General features: G+C 33.9%; 1 protein-coding gene across 2 annotated transcripts in view; it reads right to left on the bottom strand.

The window, feature by feature from the left end:
- DDX46 (DEAD-box helicase 46) overlaps positions 1–22,115 on the bottom strand; it is a 50,497-nt gene that overhangs the window by 11,784 nt on the left and 16,598 nt on the right. For both annotated transcript variants that reach the window (XM_032476774.1, XM_006179621.3), the window contains exons 11-18: positions 21,272–21,393; positions 19,841–19,919; positions 17,982–18,064; positions 12,876–13,040; positions 12,211–12,373; positions 3,053–3,246; positions 1,295–1,432; positions 854–1,003 (exon numbers count right to left, since the gene is read on the bottom strand). In XM_032476774.1, the coding sequence (XP_032332665.1) occupies positions 854–1,003; positions 1,295–1,432; positions 3,053–3,246; positions 12,211–12,373; positions 12,876–13,040; positions 17,982–18,064; positions 19,841–19,919; positions 21,272–21,393 (1,094 nt within the window). The remainder of the gene's footprint in view (positions 1–853; positions 1,004–1,294; positions 1,433–3,052; positions 3,247–12,210; positions 12,374–12,875; positions 13,041–17,981; positions 18,065–19,840; positions 19,920–21,271; positions 21,394–22,115) is intronic.

Raw genomic sequence — 22,115 nt, 5'->3', positions numbered from 1 at the left:
CTAAAAAACAGTATTAGTACCAACAATGTTAAAGATACAGGGAGCCAGGCACTCTTATACACCATTATGCTGAGCACAACTTGGTATTCACCTTGCAGGAAAACAATTTGACAATGTTTAAGATAAAACTAGATATACCCTAGGGGAGGGTATAGCTCAAGAGGTAGAGCACATGCTTAGTATACACAAGGTCCTGGGTTCAATCCTCAGTACCTCCTCTAAAAATAAATAAATAAGTAAACCCTACCCCCTAAAAAACAACAACAACAACAAAAAAACTAGATATACCCTTCCACCTAGCAATTCCATTTATTTATACACTCAACCTCAAGACTTAATCTGATGAATGTGCAAGGTTAAATGTTCAAGGATGAGCAATGAAGTAAACTATATTCCAAACAATGAATATATAGAAAACAAATATTTCTGATTTGTTTTAAAGGGATTTGAGTCATTAAACTGTGGAACATCCATGTAATATTATGTAGTCATCAAGAATAGGGTAAGAGTGAATTTATTAAAATGGGAAAATTTCAACATAGAAACACTGTCGTAAAGGTTACAGCTGTACCCCAGAAATTAACACAACATTGTAAGCCGACTATAATAAAGATAAACATTTAAAAATAATTTTAAAAAGGTTATAAAGCAGTATAATCTCATTTTTATGAAAATACAGAAATACAAGCATATGTGAATATGTTCATATCATATACATAGAAAAAAGCTGGGAAGGGTACACACCAAAAAGGTTTCCAGTAATCTGCTAACTCAACAAGCCTACAGCAAGACCTCTAGTACAAAAGGAACAACTGCTTCGACTGGTAAGAATAAGGCTTAGAATAACACTTACATCAACTGCAGCATCCTCATCATCTGAATCTTGCAGACCAAGAGCAGCTTTTTGTAACTTCTTTCTTTCATTAGCCAAAGCTTGTTCTGTTTCATCAAATTTGAATCCCTTACCAGAGAAACCACTACTCTTTTTAATTATTTTCCCTTCCTTTCAAGGAAAAACAAAAAAGTTAACTTCATAGTAAAAACCTTTAAATGTTCAGGAATTTATGGCAATTAAATATTTTTCAAAGTGGTGTATGACAATGTAACAAATTACTTCATCTAGCATGAGAGAAAAAATAAGAACTCTTACATAGACTACACAAAATACTAAGTTGAAGCAAAAGAATTTTATTTCATCTCTAAAGAGATAAATGAAAATAATTCTATCAAGATTTACAAGTACTAAATATGCAATAATGATTTGCATAAAAATAAGGGGAGTTAAAAGACTCACAGCTTTCTGCTGATCTTTGAAATCACTCCAAAGTTTCTCTAGATCAGGAGGCACTGTAGTCCCTGACAATTCAAGGGCTTTAATTATGTCACCAGCATACCGAGCTTGATCTTCTGTGATAAAAGTATATGCGTAACCCTAGTGAATGATGAAAAGTGGAACTATTAAACACCAATAAAATGAATCCTTAGATCACAAATAAGATAAAAATCTGAGTCACCTAACATACCCTCTTAAGACATCTCTATTACTAACGAATTTTAAAGATCATAAAAGAGTCCTACTAAATTCTTCAAAGGTTCAAGGTGAAATATCTAAGTTTAATGTTTAAAAACAAGCAAAACCAAAAACTGTCTAATGTCTTTATACATAAAGAGAAATTTATGTGTTTTACATAAATGCATAGTTGCACTGTCATGTATATTAATTTTAAGATAGTATTTTATTTTCCCCTTTTTCCTTGTATTCCCTTCCCCCACTACCTACTGCACCTCTCCACCCCAGCTAACCTGTATTAACTTCCTAGGATATAGCTTCCCATATTTTTTGAAGATCAATAAAAGAAAAAGAATACGTGTATGTATGTATGATGTGTTTTTATATGTACAAAAATGAGGTCAAATACATCACATCCCTGGGATTCTCTAAAGCCTAAGGAGTCACATGTCCCTAGCAGTTCTTTGGTTCAGGCGAGGCAAAGACTGGAGTTGTAAGTAGAGGAACAGCAAATTACAATCAGATTGCCATCTTCACAAAATACTCTGCTCCTACCAGTGAACTGCTAAAATTTTAAAACACGGTTTAATATTTTATTTTAGAAGTATGTAGTTACCAGATTGGAACTATGGCCTGCTTTTGTATGACCCATGAGCTAAAACTGGTATTACATTTTTTAGGCACACACACAGAGTATAACAGAGACTGTGTGTGACCCAAAAATGCTACAGTTTTTACCACCTGGCCCTTTACACAAAAAGTTTCCCAAATCCACAGAGTAACTCAGGTTAAAAGAACAAATGCCATCACTACTTATTAGCTATGTAAATCTGCCAAGTAACAATGTCTACATGCCTCAACTTTTCTTGTCTGTTAAAAGGGGTAATATTGTCCACCTTAAAGAGGAAGTTATGAGAATATAATGAGATGATATATGTAAAGCACTTAGAACAGTGGCTGACACTTAATAAATACTCCATAAATATAACCTATTACTATTACTACTGCTTCAATATGCAGAAATGTCCATGGTTGGAATATTAAATACAACACCACCAATGTTTCCAACAAAAGGACACTTCTGCTGCCATCAAAAAGAATGAGTTAGAACTATATACTTAACAGAATACAGGTGAGTTAGAAGGGCAAATAATACACATGTATGTGGAGAGGGAGAACAGTGGTGATAGGTGTGGACATGAGTGTACTTCACGGTCCCCACATTTTTTTTAAAAAGTAATGAAAGATCCCAAACTATATACATATATGTACATGTTTACATGGAAATTCTTAGTGAGGGGGAAAAACCTTTTGGGGAGACAAATGATTAACACTACCTGCCTACCTGTCTAAAAGCTAGGTATCCAATAATTTTTGTAACACTTAGGTAAGTATTATGTATATAAATAATTAACATCAATTATTTCCCATACTCTAATGATTTTCAAAATATCCCTATTACTCCTATTATCCTTTAAAATCCTGAAGAAACATCTATATTTTAATATAAAAGAAATCAACTTTAAAAATAATTCTTTTTACTTTGTTGCCTGCTCTTCCAGTCCGTCCTGCTCTGTGCACATAATCCTCATAATGGTTGGGGCAGCTGTAATTTACTACAAGAATAAGATGTTTCACATCTAGACCTCGGGCAGCAACAGACGTAGCCACAAGAAGTTTGCAGGTCCCATTCTTAAAGTCATTTATGATGCTATCTCTGTCATATTGATCAATACCTGCAAGTAAATTAAAGAGTTATAAAACCACAGGTTCAAATTAAATTTTCCATTTCCTCTGACACTTAGAGAAATAAGTTAAACACAGGTAAAAAACAAATCCAACTTATGCTGACCACATGTCCAACAACTACAATATATAAAATATACGACTAAGGAAATTTACTGGCAAGATGCAAAGTTACTACTATTTAGGATTCCAAATCTGCCCTTGTTTTGCCCCCTTTCCTGTATATAAGGCTTGTAACTGCAGAAGCCCCATCTCAGAATCACTAACCTACATCCATTGTAGGGGCAAAGGTAGAAAAGGTAGGTACATTCAGCCTATATTGACAGGATTCAGATCTTTTTCCTTCTACAGGTTATGTAGAGCCTTGCTACTCAGTTTTGTTCAAGGACTAGGAATAGCTTCACATGAGAGCTTGTTAGAAATGCAGAATCACAGATCCTACTCCAAACTACTGAATCACATTCTACACTGTAACAAGAGTCTTAGGTGATTACATATGCACATTAAAGTTTGTAGTACATTGGACTGTAAAAAGTATCCAACTGGACCACTCTTAAATATGTTATCCAAAGAGCCTCAGAATCAGTGACAAAGTAGAGCATAAAATACCAAAATGTTCTATTACAAAATGCCCAGGCCACAAATACATTTTCTGATGGGGTATCCAGGAATCTCTAGTAATTACAGAAGGGGATGAGATAAATTCTCAAACCCTGAAATTCATTTTTGCAGCAAGTGATAGTCTAACACTTCATATAAAATCTGAATTTAACATATACAGAATATCAGCATCTAAATATCAATATCAATTCATATTATTACCTAAAATTTTAAATAAACTCTTCAAACATTGACTTAAAAAAGTATTTGGATCTTACATCAAAGAAACTAGGATCCAAAACTCTACACAAAAATCTCTTTAGAAAAATTAATGAAAACAATAATTTACAATAAGTATATAATTTTAAAACACCAAAACTTTTACTTTAGACTGAGGTATCCTGACTACCAACTCAACTACACATATTGCATTCCTCAGAACTGTATACAATAAGCTAACTGAAGTACACAGGATGCCTGCCAAGCAACCATTAATCCGCTTCCTTCTCAACATAACACCAATTTTGTTACCCACCCAACACCTCAAACCAGAGATGAGCCTAATTCTCAGTCTCAGGAGGTGAATCATGATTAGTGTAAACCAGCCCTTGTCAAACTTTGTTAGTTTGCACTCTTAAAATTAGTAAGGACCCGATCCAGAGGCCTTTAGTTTATACAGGTCATCTCTATCAGTATTTAATGTATTAGAAACTAGAACTTAGGAAAAATTAAAATACTAACTAACTCAGAAACACAACAATAAAGCAATTACATGCTCAAATAAAAAACATATTTTTGTGAAAAGTAACTTTTCCAAAACAATAAAAATAATTAAGATGCTTTATGTTTTTATAAATCTCTTACATGGCTTAATAGAAGATAGGTGGTCTCATACTTTCTGCATTCAATCTGCTGCAATATAACACAACGTGCAGGCTCTAGAAAACTACACTACCTATACACTAATAAGAGAATGAAAGTGAAAAAGGAGAAAAACTGGGTGGGGTTACTGGAAATACTTTTGACCTCATGAACACCCTGAATCACCTCAGAGACCTCAGGTATCCCAGGACAATACTTTAAGAACCATTATTCATTCCCCTTGACTATGAATGATTTAGGCATAAGCATGTGAAGCAATTCTGATCAAAGAGATTGAAAAAAAGTACAGATAGGGGATTATAGGAAAATTTTTCCTTACTTACACAAAAACCACATGTTTTGATCAATGTAGGAGAAACATCTTACTGGAACAACCCTCCTGCAGATAACAACTATGAATTCTGGACAAAATATAAAGAACAACTACCTGAAGGCACCAGAGAATAACTAAAAGCAAACAGAAACTGGAAGGGTATTGACACCTGGAAGAATGCAATGGCACTGGTTCAGTTTAATAGGATTTTATTTATTTATTTTAAACTTTCTATTTGGGGGCAGGCCCTAAGCAGTCCAGGTAGGGGAGTCAAGACATGAATAGAAACAGTCTTCGAGACAAGAAGAAACAGAAGAAAGAGTTCAGGATAAATTTGGGACCAGAAAAGAAGATACAAATTTCAAAAAGAACAACAGAGCAGGCATGCTCAATTGTATATAAAAACACTGTCCAAATACCTGATCCCAAAACTATATATGCATGGGGCAGAATCCAAAAGCCCAGCTCTGGCTAGAAGAAATTAATAGAGGTTTCAGATGTTGCCCATTGCAGCCAAGTTAATGCCTTATTAGGGGAAAAAAACAAAAAACAAAAAAACAAAAAAACAAAAAACCTCTCAAGAAAAACATAAGAGAATTTAGACTCCACAAGATGTCATTCACAAGGGCCAGTATACAAACCAATGTTACTAGACATACAAAGAAACAAAAAATGTAAAACAAAAGCAAAAGAAAACATAATCAATAGAAACTGACTTGAGTTGAGCAAGCTGTTATAATCAATAGCCAAAAATTTTAAAGCAACTATAGTAACTGTGATCAAGGAAAAAAAAATTTAACTGCATGTCTAGGAAATACAATTAAGAGAATCAAGAAAATATAAAAGAAAGTTAATTGGAAATTCCAGAACTAAAAAAGTATAATAACCAAGTTAAAAAATTCACTGAATGGGCTTATTAACAGCAGGTAAGAGATGCTCAAAAGCCAGAGTCAACTTGAAGACAGAGTCAAAGAAATTAGCCAATCTTAATTACAGAGAGAAAAAAGACTAAAAACAAAGACTGAACAAAGCATCAGTAATATGTGGGACAGTATCAAAAGGTTGAACAAATACATAATCAGAGTTCCCAAAAAAGACGAGAAAACAGGGCAGGGGGGAAAAAAAACACAAGAAATAATAGTCAAGAATTTCCCCAATTAGATGCATGACATAAATTTACAGATTCTAGAAGCACAGTGAACCCAAGTAGAATGAATAAAAAGAAAATCATGCCTAGATACACTTACCATATGACCTAGCAACCTTGTTTCTGGTTACCTACCTGAGAGAAATTAGATGTTCACACAAAAATGTGTACTTGTGTATTTAATAGCAGCTCTATTCATAATTGTCTAAATTGGAAACAAGTCAAATGTCCTTCAACAGATGAAGAGATACACAATGGTACAGCCATACAAAAACTACTACTAGACTATCGAAACAAATGAATAATGCAACAACCTGAAAGGATCTCAAAGCCATCATGCTGAATTGAAAACAAAACAAAACAAAACAACTGCAAAAAGTTGCATAATATACAGAGTACATCAGTGGCTGCAAGAAGGGTTATGGACAGAGGAGAGATTTACAATTACTTTGTATAAGGACAGGAAAAGGTCTTTTGAGTGGTAAGGAAACTATTCTGTAACTTGATTATGGTTTATCTTGTGGGATGGTTAAAGCAGCCAAAAACCTGGAAACAGCCCGTGTCCAACAGAAATGACTAAACAAAGAATAGTATATTTATACAATGGAATATTACTCAGCAATAAAAGGGAAGAACTGATACATGCAACAATATGGACGAATCTCAAAAATACATGCTAAGTGAAAGATACCTGACACAAAACAGTTCATAATGTAAGATGCCATTTATTTGAAATTTTAAAACAGGTAAAATTAACATACGTTGGGGGAAAAACGTAAAAATCAGTTGTCTCTGGGACAGGGAATAACTGAGGGAATTTTCTGAGGTTATATCGTAACAGAGGTTTGGGTTCCACAGCTTAAAGGCATTTGTCAAAACTCATCAAATGGTACTTAAAATCTGTACATTTCATTTTTTATTTAAAAACTTTTAAAAATAACATGCATATTGAAGTGAAACGCACTGATGCTGCAACTTTGAAACATCAAAAAACGAAAAAAGATTGATGAGTAGATAAAACAAGCAGATAACTAAAGATGTGATAGATAAATACAACAAAATGTTAACTGTAGAATCTAGTATTAGATATTCAAGGGTGTTCACTACACAATTTGTCAAATTTTCTGTTTGAAAATTTTGGTAATAAAAATAAGGGGAAAAAAGACACAAAGACATGGAAAACAGTCTGCTTCCTCTGGAAGCTGTCAGATCTGGAAGTAAAGATTGAAACTACAGAAGCCTTTTTGCTGTTGGAACGAAAGCTAGCTTAGTAACAAAGTATGTTCAGGACAGCAGCATACAAACTACAATAGGTGACAATGAGCCACTGAATGCAGCAATCCTGGAATCATTTCGCCATAGGAGTTCATGTTTTGTTAAATAGTAAATATTTCTTATGATTTAAGGCATCTGAGTTGGTATTTTGTGTTACTTGCAGAAAAAAAAAAGAAAAAAGTAACTGATGTCATGTTAAAGGCCTCGACGAAGCATTTTGCTATATTAAAAAAAGTCTGTTTTCATATTTCCTGATTACCTGGAAGTAGAAACCATTATGATGCCTTCCTAATTTCAGCAATAATTACCATATTAAAAGCAAGGGAGTCTTTAAGAAATTTTAAAATTATGTTATTAGCACAAAACTGAAGAAATGGATGACTGTCAAAATAGAAATTGTAGCCATGTTTTAATGATAGTATTTTCAGATTTCTCCTTTCATTTTTTAACCTACTTTAAAGGAATAGAAGTATGTGATAAGTCAAAAATAGAGTATTAAGAACAACAGGTGCTCCATGTATTTTGTTCATAAACCACAATTACCTGGCCTTTGTGCTCTAACAAAAAGTCAAGCAACCGTGAACTGCTCTGATTGCTGAACTAAGAAAATTGTCTCAGGCTAAGACCAGGAGTAGGCAGAACACATCATCCCCTCCTTCAACCTCTTGCCTCCCCTTCTCCCCTAACTAAAGCTGAAGACCTGAGGAACTACAGGTGGCTCTGAAGAAGTGGCAGCACTCAGAATGTCTCAGAGCTTCCTTCTCACTATTCAGAATAGTTAACAGGAATAAATAGATATCAACCCATTAAGTGATAGGTTCTGCAAATTAGCCTGACTGCCCCTTTATGGAGATCAATCTTAGAAGAGCAGAAATACTATAATCTCCATTTTACAAATGAACAGATCAGTACTTTTTGTCATTTGGTCACAGTACAGATTCAGTAGCATGTTGCAGTTGCAGTAACTCTGGAAAGGAAGAATGAGCTAAATGTTTTGCAATTTGTATTGTTTTTTCTTCCAAAGGGGCAAAAAATTGTATGCATTTCATTCATACTAACATCCACACTTCTCACTACTAATGCCATCACACTATGTGTTAGGCATAAAACGCACATGAATGACATGTGCATATTAGGAATTTCATGGTAATACCTTTAAAAAAATTCTTTAAAAGTCCTAAATAATTCCTACGTTTATATACATATATAGCAAATAGGCCTTTACTTACTCAAACATTAAGAAAACTTAATGACAAGATGCATAAAAAAATCTCTCTGGTTTTCCTTCAGAAATTCAGAACATTCTGTTCTATTACAAAGTGACCTGATAAAAATGTTTAAGCTAATGAATGTATTTTTACACGTGCAATGAATGAAGCATTTACTTTGAGACTCAAGATCTACAGAGACAGATCTGGTTTTAATTTTTTAAATTTTAGTTTAAAAAACATAGAAAAACAAATATAGGGCAGAGAAGAAATCATAAAAAGGGAGTGCTAAACCCCATGTTTCAAATGTGGAGAATAAGAATGGCATTCAAAACATTTTCAGGATGACACTAATATGGCATAAATAAAACATCTACAAAAGTCAGCATAGACTATTTACCCTAGTGATTAAAAGTAAATGTGAACCTTTGATGAAAAGAATATGAAAACAAATATATGTATATATATGCATGACTGGGACATTGTGCTATACACCAGAAATTGACACATTATAATTTACTGTACTTCAATTAAAAAAAAAAGTAAATGTGGACATTTTGGAAAAGGCAAAAATATGAAGAAAATAAAAAGTCAGTGATTAAGTGGCAGAGGAAAGGAGGTGGGAATAGGCAAAGCCCAGGTGATTCTTAGCATGCTGAAGATACTCTGATACTATACTGATGAAGACATGTCATTATATATTTGTCCAAACCCACAAAATTCATAACAGCAAAAGTAAACCCTACTGTAAACTATGAACTATGGATGACAATGATGTGTCCTGATAAAAATGTCTAAGCTAATGAATGTAGGTTCACGAATGTAACACTGCGGTGTGGGATGCTGATGGTGGGGGAGGCCGTGCATGTGTAGAAAAAAGAAGTACATGGAACTCTAACTTCTGCTCAATTTTGCTATGAACCTAAAACTGCTCTAAAATACAAAGTTTATTTTTAAAGAAAAGTAAATGCAAACAGATCAAAATTAAAAATGAAATGACTCAGGCATGCTTAGCAGTACGAGGTCTTGGGTCCAATCCCTAGTATCTTCATTAAAAAATAAATAAATACTTATTAACAAATAAAATGACTCTCGCATAAGACAGTCATATAGACCAATGGAATCGAACAGAAAGTCTGGAAATAAACCCTCACGTAAATGGTCATTTGATTCTGAGAAGGGTTCCAACACAATTCAACAAGGAAAGATAGTCCTTTCAATAAATGGTGCTGGGAAACCAAACCTCCACATTCAAAAGAATGAAGATGGACCAGTATCTTACACCATATACAAAAATTAACTCAAAATGAATCAAAGACCTAAACTTAAGAGCTAAAACTTTAAAACTCTTAGAAGAAAGCATAGGGGAAACTTTTTATAACTTTGGATTTGGCAATGATTTCTTCAATATGACACCAAAAGAACAGGCAACAAACAAAAGAAAAAAATAAATACATTGGACTTCAAAATTAAAACATCAAAGGGCACTATCCAAAGAGTGAAAAGACATCCCACAGAGTGGGGGAAATACGCAAATCACATATCTCATAAAGGATTGTTATTCAGAATACATAAAGAAATCCTACAGTTTAGCAAGAAAAAAACAAAACAAGCCAATAAAAAAATTGGCAAAGGCCTTGAATAGACATTTCTCCAAAGAAGATATACAAATGCCTAAGCAACACATAAAAAGATGCTCTACCTCATTAATCATTAGGGAAATGCAAATCAAAACCACACTAACATACCACTTCACATCTACCAGCATGGCTACTATTAAAAAAAAAAACTGTAAACAACAAATGCAAGTCAGGCTGTGGATAAACTGGAACCCTAATGCAGTGTTGGTGAGAATGCAAAATGGTGCAGCTGCTGTAAAAAAGTCTGGTGGTTCCTCAAAAAGTTAAACAACACTTACCATGTGACATAGCAGTTCCACACCCAGGTATATACTCAAGAGAAATGAAAGGAGGAACTCAAGTAGATACTTGTACATCAATGTTCAAAGCAGCATTATTCACAAAACCCAAAAAGTAAAAACAACTGTAGTGTTCATCAATACTTAGGTGAATGACTAAAGGAAATATGGTACATATATACAATGGAATATTACTTAGCCCTAAAAAAGAAGAAAATTCTAATACATGTTACAACAAGTATAAACCTTAAAGACGTTAAGTGAAATAAGTTAGGCACAAAAAGACAAATACTGTTTAAGTCTACTTATGTGAAATACCTAGAAAAGGCAAACTCATAGATACAAAAAGTAGAATACAGGTTACCATGGGCTGAGGCAAAGGAGGGTGTGAGAGGAAACTGAGTATTGCTTAACAGGTACTGAGTTTCTATTTGTGATGATTATCTGGAAAAAGATAATGGTGATGGTTACACAACATGGTGAGTGTACTTAATGCCATTGAATTATACATTTTAAAATGGTTAAAATGGAAAAATGTGCATTTTATTCATTAAAAAAAAGGAAAACATAATGAATCATATTAAAAGTTAACCAAAGACATATCCTCAAAGCCCTTTTAACTGCATCCCACATGAAGCCTGGTGTGGTAGATTGTATTTTCCAAAGACGGCAAAAGTATGTTCTATCCCACACGTCCTTTTGTATGTGGAATCACACTTTCCCATCAAGAGTTGGAGTCTATGCCTCCTTCCCCTTGAATCTGGGCCAGATCAGTGACTATTTTGACCTATAGAATATGGTGGAAATAAAAGTTCTTCTGCTTCCCAGTATTGTCCTTAAATGGCCTGGCAGCTTTTGGTTCTTGCCTTCTGTGCCAAGCAGCCTCAGAGAGAGGCTAACAAGGGGAACAGCCAGGATTCCCCGGCAACAGCCTGACTGAGCTCTTAGTCAAGAGCCAGTACCAACTTGCCAGCTGCATAAGTAAGGCAAATTGGAAATATATCCCTAGCCGCAACTGAGTCACCCCAGCAGACAGAGCATAAGAGACAGACTAAATCTGTGCTAATCTCTACAGAAACTGCAGATTCGTAAACAGAATAAATGACGGACGCCATTAAATTGGGGGGTAATTCGTCACAAAGCCATAATGTCAGAACACTTGGTTAATGAGTGTAATGTGAACTGTCTCTGTTTCACACATTTATTATTCTAGGTGCCACATATACACAACAGTGGTGATGTTACACAGGAATTAAAATGTTACTTTAAATTTTCAATTACAGCTCTAATGTGAATCATAAAAACCTCTAGGTAGCAAGGTATAATGGAAAGAATGCAACATGAGTCAGAAAATTTTAAGTTCAGTTCCTCCTTAGCTAATTAATGGCTATGAATCTGGTCAAACCAACATTCTATTGTCTTATTTTCTTTATTGCTAAGATGGAATAATAATAATGCTTTCTCCTACACAACTGTTGTGAATGAAAAACTGTGAGAAAGGATATAAAATTTAGTACTAACTTAGAGTACAAAGTAAATACACTATCATTCTGAACACAGCGCAGTGCTTGGCCAAGGTAAGTACTTAACAGATACTTCATTAAACATTACCTCCGTGAAGAGACATGCAAGGATAAGAAGCTCTCATCAAATCTTTCAGAAGACCATCAGCATGTTCCTGCTTATCCACAAATATAATGACAGATCCTGATTCTTGATAATGGCCGAGAAGCTCAAGAAGCTTCAAGAATTTCTTTTCTTCTTCAATCACAATCTGGAAACACCAAATTGTACAAAATTAATGGAATAAAAATCTGAATACATTTCCTTAACAAAAATTCATTTCATTTGTGGCAAATAAATAAATGACAACATCTTGCTATATCTTTAGAAGGGGGTAGGAAATTGTTGATTATAACTGGTAAACCATTAAGACCAAAAAAATTTGTAACTTTCAGAGAGTAAGAGGCTTGCAGATGTGGACAAATGATTATCTGTTCTCTCTGCCTTTAACCTCACATTCTATTAACCAAATAATATAGGTATGCGACATTTCTATCTACCAGCCCATCACTTCTGGTGAAAGAAACTAGAAGAGCATGTAAACAGTTCCATGGAATAGCATATTCAAATATCTGGTAAAAATGCTAAAAGCTGCAGCTGATGTATACTATTTAATTTTAGAAATTATCGACCTACATCACAATGATCCCAAAAGGATGACACACTGCCTAAACATCCAGAGAACTGGCGATTTTCTAAGGATTTGTACCCACCACTTGTTGCTCCACATCCGAGCAAACCACACTTCTCCCTCCAACCTGCACTTCAATGGGTTTACTCAAGATTCTGCGAGCCAAGGCCTCCATAGCTCTGGGAAAAGTTGCTGAAAACATAACTGTCTGTCGATCAGGACGAACATTATCAACAATGCGCATAACCTGAGAAAACAGTACAAAAAATATGGTAAGTGTAGTCTCCAGAAATCATAGGATGGTAAAACCAAGTAGAAGGAACTTTATAGAGATCACCTACTCTGCGACTTTTACACTTGTTAGCTCAGAATATTACGACTGACTTCACATCATCATTTGCTCATCTCATAGGTTCCCCCTCTCAAGAAATGGCAACTCTAGCCATCCACAGGTTTATACCAAAAATCTAGGCGCCATCCACAGCTACTCTCTCTCACTCATCTGACACCCAATCCATCAACAAATTATGCAGTCTTGATTTTCACATGATACCTACGGTGCAACTGTTCTTCATCAGAATTACTGTTTTCCTTCACTAATTTAACACACTTTTATTGAGCAACCATATGTGCCAGGCATTGTTCTAAGTGTTTGGAATATGCAATAAATATAGACAAAAACTTGTTTCATACAGTTTATATTCTGAGGAGGGTGGACAGATAAACAAACTGTGACAAATGGTGATAAGAACTACAGAAAAAAACAGAACAATGAAGGTGGACATATTGCTGAGGGGATGGAATACAGGCAGCAATTAACTGACTCAGTGTCTACAGAGCCCTGGAGCAATCAGAGAGTTCTAGGATCCTTGTGGTGACTGGTATAAGCAAGAAAAAAAGAGATATAATAAATAAAATTATTGATGATGGCATCAAGATAGACAGTGGTGAGTGGCTGGAAATTGGGAGCGTTGAAGGTCTTGCCAGGAATATACAGAATTCTATGACCACATTTTCACTCCAGTCAAGGAGGACGTGATACTGTGAAAAGGGTCATCCTACCCAAGGCATGTGGAAATCCTGGGCTCCTGGTCCAAACCTCAGCCATCTCTTACCTGGATTATTTCAGCTATGTTCTAACAGGTCTCCCTGCCTTTACTCCTGCCCAATATGAGATCTGTTCTGCACCCAGCATTCAAAACGATGGGTTTAAAACATATGCCGGTACTTTCAGTTAAAGACTGTTAGTTGACCACATATATTTACTTCTCTTCCCTTGAAAAACCCTTTATAAAATGTAACAACACAGGGATTGTTTTAAAAAACTGCACAAACCAACAAAGACAAAGAAAATAAGACGAGATGACAGCAGCAACGTTTTGATTAAGTACTACCTGACTTAGCAGAGCCAAGAAAGCTAAATCCTAAAATGGGAACAAACTAGACCTTCAAGAAGTAGCTTCTCTCACATCTATCCTGCCCCTGTTCTTCGGGAGAGTTACCTCTTTGCCACCTGATCTTCACATAAATTTCAGTCTTCTCTGTTTTCCAGTAAAGTTTCATAATTTTTTCCAGATATATCTCACAGATCTTTGTCGAGCTTATTGTTTCATGCTTTTATAATTTATATGATTTTTAAAGTACATTTTTTAACTTACAAGGAAAAGAAACGTAAATGATTTCTGTTTACTTCTTTTGTATCCAGAAAGTTTACTATTTTCTCATTAACTCTAATCATTTATTGCATATTATTTTGAGTTTTCTACAAAAATAGTCATATCACTTGCAGATAACACTTGTTTCTTCCTTTCTAAACATTATACCCTTTTCTTGCTTACTGTGCTAGGACCTCCAGTAAAACGCTGAATGAGTGTTAACTATTTTGTTTCTTATGTTAATAGCTTCAAAGCTTCACCAGTGAGTATAAGGTCTGCTGTAGGATTATTTTGGTAGTATCCATTATTAAAGAGGTTCCCAACTAGTCTTAATGTGCTAAAATTGTAAACCACTAGTGAAATTCTCTCAAATGCCTTTTCTACATTATTTGAGATAATGGTAATAGGATGGATTATATAACTTGATTTTTCTAATGTTAAACCAGCTTTGCATCCAAAGGATACTAACTTCAATATGATTATCTTTTTTAAGCATTGCTATAACTGGTTCATATATATACACACACACACACATACACACATATATTTAGAGTTTCTGCATCATTATACATAAAATTGTAATACAACTTGTTTGATTTTGATATCAATATTATATTGGCCTATAAAATGGAACAGCCACTATGAAAAAGTTTGACAGTTTCTAAGGAAGTGAAATATAAACTACCATACAATGAGCAATTCAACTCCTAGGTAATCTACCCAAGAGAAATGAAGACATACATCCATACAAAGACCTGTATGCAAATGTTCACATTAGCATTATTCCTAACAGCCCAAAAGTGGAAATAATCCAAATGTTCATCAGCTGGTTAATGGGGAAACAAAATACGACATATATTTATATGATGGAATACTAATTACTCGGCAATAAAAAGAATGAAGTAATGACAAATGGTCAAACATATGTCCTAAGTGAAATCAGTATAAGCTAGATGTATATTCCATTTACACATTGTATTATTCCATTATATAAAACATCAAGAAAAGGCAAATTTTTTTAGGGCAGAAAACAGATTAGTGGCTACCTCAGGCTGAGGTGAAAATAGGAAATGAATGCAAACAGGCACAAGACATTTTTCTGGTGAAAGACGTGATCTAAAATTGAATTGCAGTGATGACTGCACAAATCTGTATGTGTACTAAAAACCATTTTATTACACACTTAAACAAGGTGAATTTTATGGTATATAATTATACCTTAACAGCTATTTTAAAAGTTAAATATAAATTATATAAATTGATGAGTATTCCTTCTTTTTTATACTTTGAAATAAAGTGTGGCTAGAAACATAATTATTAATTCCTTGAATAGTTCTACTAGTGGTAGAACTCACTAGTTAAAAATAGTCAGAAATTGGTGCTTTCCTTGTGGGAAAATTAAAAGGTGACTTATTTAATAAATGTAAGACTATTTCAGTGTTCTTGAGTCTGTTTAACCAAAAGCTTTCAAATGTACTGGCATACACAGAAAGAAAAAAGCAAGGAGGGAGGAGGAGACTATGCAAGGAGATGAAAGTTTCAAAAAACTATCAGCAATACCCAGAGAAAATTGAGAAATTTCTGTACCTATGAAACAAAGACAGGATGCTATTTAAAATTAAAATTCAGAGAAAAGAAAAGAGCTTTTAGAAATTAAAACTTTAAGCTTTTAGAAAAGAAAACAGAATTCAAAAATTAAATAGGCTGAAAGCTTAGAGTTTAGGAAATCTCTAGTAAGGTAAAATGACAAAGAGGTGGAAAATACTTAGGAAAAATTAGGAAAAGTAAGGGAAGAAAAATTAGGAAAAGTAAGGGATGAGTCTAAGAGGTCCAATACCCAAATAAGAGTTCCAGAAAACAAGAAGGAAATCATCAAAAATTCAAGAAAATTTCTCAGAAGTGAAGGATTTGAGTTTCTAGACTGAAAGAACCAACCAAGTAGTCAGGACATTTGTTGGAAAAAACAAACCTAAATGACAGGACACCACTGAAATTACAGAACATTAAGGATAAAGATTCAACAAGTTTCAAGACAAAAAAAAAAACAAATTAAAGACAAAAGGTTAATAACTGAATAACTATTGGATTTCTCAAGAAAACCAATGGAAACTAAAAGAAATTCTGAAGGAAAATTATTCTCACCTCAAGTCTAGCTAAATGTCAAATAAATATGAGGACAGACTAAGGATTTTCATACATGCAAAGATTCAAAAAATGTACTTCTGAGTTCTTTCTACTGAAAAAGCGGTCCCAAACAAAAGAATACATCAAGAAAAAGTCATGAAATCAATTTCCAGGGAAAGATGGAAGATTGAACACATGTGTCTATTTTTACACTCTCCAAAAAAGACAAAATATAATAGAAAGGAGATTTTTTTTTTTAATTCACAGGATAGGATTTAAAACAAAAGCAACTAATTGGGATAGGGTTTTATTTGGGGGAGTGCAATCAAAATGTTCTGGTATTGAATAGTGGTGACAGTTGTAAAGTCCCATGAATATGATAAAAATCGATGAACTGATTGGGAAAGACATTAAAGGGCACCTAGATCCATCTTCCACTTATTTCTTCAATTCCCTCTGATCTCCGCAAATGGACACTGCCTCTACTCAAGCACATGGATGAAAAGCATATTTAATATCTCTCTCCTACCAAGTAACCTGTTTAATCTCCTAATAATGCTTATCCAGTCTTTCTCACATTATGCTCGTATCAAGCTCGCTACAGCATCCCCACTGGGTGCCAGTTCTACTCCTTGGGACCCAAAGGATAAATTCAATGGTTCTTTTATGTGACAGCCTTTGTTCAAAGAGTTAAAGGATGATATCAAACCCCCTACTTCAAACTAAATACCCCTCATTCCTTTAACTGTTTCTCACTTGGTTCAAGGGTTACCACAGTCCTGTTGATTCTGTTTTATGCTCCTCTATATCTCATTTAGAATTCTGTCCCTAAATCTACACACAATATATACACTATTATTTTTTGGAGAACACATGAATGGATTGAAAACACTGAACACGACTTTCACCTTATCCCTTTCCAATACCCCATTTCTAATACTGCAGTCTGTGATCAAAAAAAAAGTTTCTTTGGCCTCCATAGCACACTGACAACTCACACTGCTATTGCTAAGAAAAACTACTACCTTTTAACATGTGCTTCTAACTTTAAGTTTGTACTGTTGAAACTTTGTATTTGAGTAAATAGCGTATATGAAGAATATAAAAATTTAAAGCTAGACAAATGCTTTGAGCTTTAGTTTTTACATGGGGAGAATGTAAACAAGCTGTGCTATCTAGATGGTGAGGTAGTTAAAACCACGCATTAAAGCAATTTATTTAGAAGTACAGTGAAAACTATAAAAAAAAATGAAAGCTTAAATTTCTATAGCACTCCACTTCTAATTTTCCACTGTACTACCATACAACAAAGATGTGTGTGAATTTGAGAAACCATGCAAACATTTCATTCTTATGGCAGTTACAAGGTTTATTTTATAGTTCAAAACACTAAGAAATTTAATGAGTACCTGTGGTTCAAAACCCATGTCAAACATTCTGTCTGCTTCATCTAAAACAACATACGTCACTCTTCGAAGATTTGTAACCCGACCTAACATGAAGAAAAAAAATAAAGACAAAAAGAAAACTAAAAATCAGTCACAACTCATTTTATGACTACCAAAAACTTTAAAAAACTGTAAAGGGAACTAAAATGCCTGACTTAACCAGAGGGGTAAGTTAGGTATCTTTAAACAGTGAAAAGAAATTTTGATTTATAATATCTTAATCTAATGGCAAATACTTTCTGACAATGGGTACATGAGGCCCTTTATTTTGTCAAACTCGTCTCTTGCATACCATCGTAGGGCCTGAAGAACCTGTAAAATTCAGAAAACAGCCCTCTCCAAAACACATCATAAAACTAAGACTGAGATGGAGCATCGAGCCACATCAGCCATTATCTGACAGCATCACCTAGGAAAAAACATATTAGAGATTACAGCGTATGTGTGGAAAGCAAGTTCCAGTGCTAACTATTTCAGATGCAGAAAACCTTTCTTTACATTATTTTATGTAGTACATACCTACTTATATATAGTTAGAAGCTTCTAATGGGCATGTCAAAACAGTAAAAACAGAAGCTACTCAGTATCATTAGGTAACTAACATATTACACAAAAATTTTAAATACCAAAGGTATTACATATATACATTTTTCTATACAAAGGTACAAATCCAATTTTACTAAGTGTTCCCACTGGTTTAAATAAATGCAACTGGCTTCTTAGCCAAGAAAAACTAAATACATACACAGGAAACCTTTTCTAAAGGATTAATATAAGCGTTTCTATCAATTGTTGATTCAATCACCTGGCAAAAACATGTATGAAATAGTTATTAAATATAAACCAAAAGGATAAGTAAGGGAAAAAGGTAAAATTAATCAAGATGAATATCAGGAAGAGACTTAATGGAGCATTGAGAAAAAACAAGGGATTATTTTATCAGCATTCAACCCAAAACTTTTCATATGCTGTACAAGCACAATGATTTATCAATTTCAATGTCACTTTACCAACTTCATGTAGAATTAGAATTAAATGTACACAGAAATCCAAGCAGAATGCTATTAGAAACATGCATTACTCATAGTTTTTAATATTCTATTATATATATAAAATGAATACTGCAATGGAAACCTTTGAAAGCATTTTCTTCAAGAAACTGAAATGAGCCAAAATAAATGCTTCCCAATGTTTAAGTATTTCACATAAACATTTGCAGCCCCAATTAGTTTTGCAAGATTGGGAACAGCATTAAATTACCTACCTTTGATGGTTTAAGTCTCGGAAGCCCAGTTCTATAAATCTTGAAGGGACTTTCTCCACAGAAGTTAAACAATGTCAACAGTTTAGTAACAGTTTTGATAGGGAATAATTTAACAAAGCACAGTATCTGAGCTAAAAACATGCAATATTTACAAAAGATAAAATTTCTTAAAGCTGCAATATCTTAATTTATTCAGTACTGCAAGAAAATACTAGTCCCTGTGGAGAAGCCTAAATTGTACAACTGAAAAAAAAAAAAAAAAAAAAAAGATAGCCCCCACCCTTTCAAAAGCAAAGCTAGGCCAAAATTGGATGCAGACTTCACTTCAAGGGCTAAAAGAATCAAATGAAGTACTGAGAAGAAATTTTAAATTAAATTGCAAAAATACTATGAACTCTTGCAACAATAAGCTTATTACAACACAAATTTTAAGATATTACAGCTTTAAGAAGAAATGTAGAAACCCTTTGGTGGTTTCTTGTATCTGCTTTGATTTAACAAAAATGTATAGAATTCAAAAAGGAGAAAAGAGAACTAAAAAACATCCCTGACTTACCACTGTTAGCTGCTAACATGTCAATCATTCGACCAGGTGTGCAAACAATAATTTCAGCACCTCTTTTCAGCTCAGCAATCTAATAAAAAAAGATGAAATTTTATAGCTCATTTATCACTAATGCTTAAGCACAGATTATTGAAAACACTGTACAAGGTCCTGTACAGCTCCATAAGGTAGGACAGCAAGGTCTGATTAGAAGACATCAAAGTTCCCTGCCTAATTCTTCAAAAGACTGGAGCACTAATAAAGAAACAGTTAGTAGCAAATGACCACATGGTGCTGTAACTTTGAAACAAATGAAAACCAGAGATTTTTATCAATTTTAATGTGACAAGATCCCTTAAAACCAAGAAAGGAACATGAAAAAGCAGTAAATAAACCAATTATATACATCAGTGTTTTTCAAATTGAAAGTTGTTTCCATTGGTGAATCATGAAATCAGTTAAGTCAAAACCTGCATTTTTAAAATGAAATAGACTGGAAAATACCAGGCTATGTTAGACATCATAAAACTTTGCTTGACTTCTATAGAAATAGAATGTGCATACGTGTATTAGCTTATATTTTAAATGTATTTCTTACTATAGGCTGTGGCCAAAAAAGTTGACAAAGGTAAACTTAGAAAACCAAGTTCAAATGCTTAAAATACCACTGGGATAACAACAGCAAATATTCCCAAAATGTGTCTAGAATCTGACAAGACAACTCCTCAGAAAGGATTTTGTGGTTAAATAAGTTCAGAAAATGTCACTTAATTTATGCCACTTTTCTAGCATCACAATAAACATTAGGCTCATTAAAGACTAAAAAGTTCAGCAGGAAAGAAATCTATTTTAACTTTATATAATCCAACATTTCAAACACTTTTTTGACCATAGAACTCAGTTTTTTTTCCCTTTTTCTAGTTCGAGAAAATATCTGATAACTATCACTCTTTAAAAGACACTTGGAGAAATGCCTTAGGAGAGTAAATGAACGTATGCTTAAATAATTCTTGCCAAAATCATTTACGAATGCAGATGAAACTTTGATATTAATGTATTCATTCATCAACACATTTTAAAGATGTCACTTAGAGAAAATAAATGCTGATCTAGGAATCAGAAACCTAGGTTCTAGGACAAACAAAGTCCTACTAAGCCAAAGACTTTGGTCAACTTAACCTTTCTGAACATCTGTAAAATGGAAAAAATATATGCATCCTTGAGCAGGGAAAGAATAACAGGAAGGCTAAGATATGAAAATGACTCAAAAATTCTAAAATAAAATGTTAATACAACTCATTCTTACTACTATTTTCACACTTCATTTTTGAAGATTTTAGAAGCAATTACTATAAAAAAAAAACCTCAAAACAAAAATCATTTTTACATTATTAAATCACTCGAGAAAAAGACTGGAAAAACTGCATGTTCCTTTATAACTACCTGTTCACTGATTCCTGTTCCTCCATAAACACAGACCACTCTAAGTCCCAAGGTCTTTGAAAACTTCTTACATTCTTTCGTAATCTGTAAAGCCAGTTCTCGAGTTGGAGTCATGATGACAGCTGAAAAGATAAATATGTCAAAAGCCTAACTATCAAAATTCTTAAGACTATGCTTTAAAGTGTTAAATTTAAACTCTGCAGTCAAGTTCAGATCTCTTAGTCTAATTTTTGTTTTAATTCATTTTACGCACCTCTGAAAACTCTATTTCAAAAGTTTTATAACAGCGGAGATTGTGGTGAAGGATAATTTTAAACAGACTTAAAGAACAAGTTATATAGGAATATAACTGAGAGTTAAATGCCTTACTTAACCATCAGGAAAATACCTGGTTGAAAAGAATGCAAACCATTCTCAATTGCAAATCACAGAGCAAAGATAATCAGGTGACTCACTGTGCTGCAGAGCCATGCCGTGGCTTCCGGAAACAACCTTGGTCTGAAGGGTACAGACAAAGGAGAAATATACTGTGCCCTCTGTTGCCAAGAGAGGAGCTGAACAACTTTCCAAAACCCTACTCAAGCTTGGAGAAGAGATCTCTGCCAAATGAATCAAGAAAACTGAATCTGAAGACCTAATCCTGAATGAAATGCTGGCATCATAGCCTTTTAAGGCCAAAAAAAAGAAAAAGGAAAAATACATTTCCCTACAATCTTCTATGTTGAGTTTATAGATCCACCGATACGGGCTAAGAACAAACCTCAACATAAATAAACATATGCACGAGGAGTCTACCTGCTGAGTCAGAGTTTAAAAACTGAGCTGTGCCAGGAGAGGCTGTTTT

The sequence above is a fragment of the Camelus ferus genome, chromosome 3, assembly GCF_009834535.1.
Source record: "Camelus ferus isolate YT-003-E chromosome 3, BCGSAC_Cfer_1.0, whole genome shotgun sequence".
In the NCBI taxonomy this organism is placed as follows: domain Eukaryota; kingdom Metazoa; phylum Chordata; class Mammalia; order Artiodactyla; family Camelidae; genus Camelus; species Camelus ferus.
This window is presented reverse-complemented; position numbering and strand designations above follow the sequence as displayed.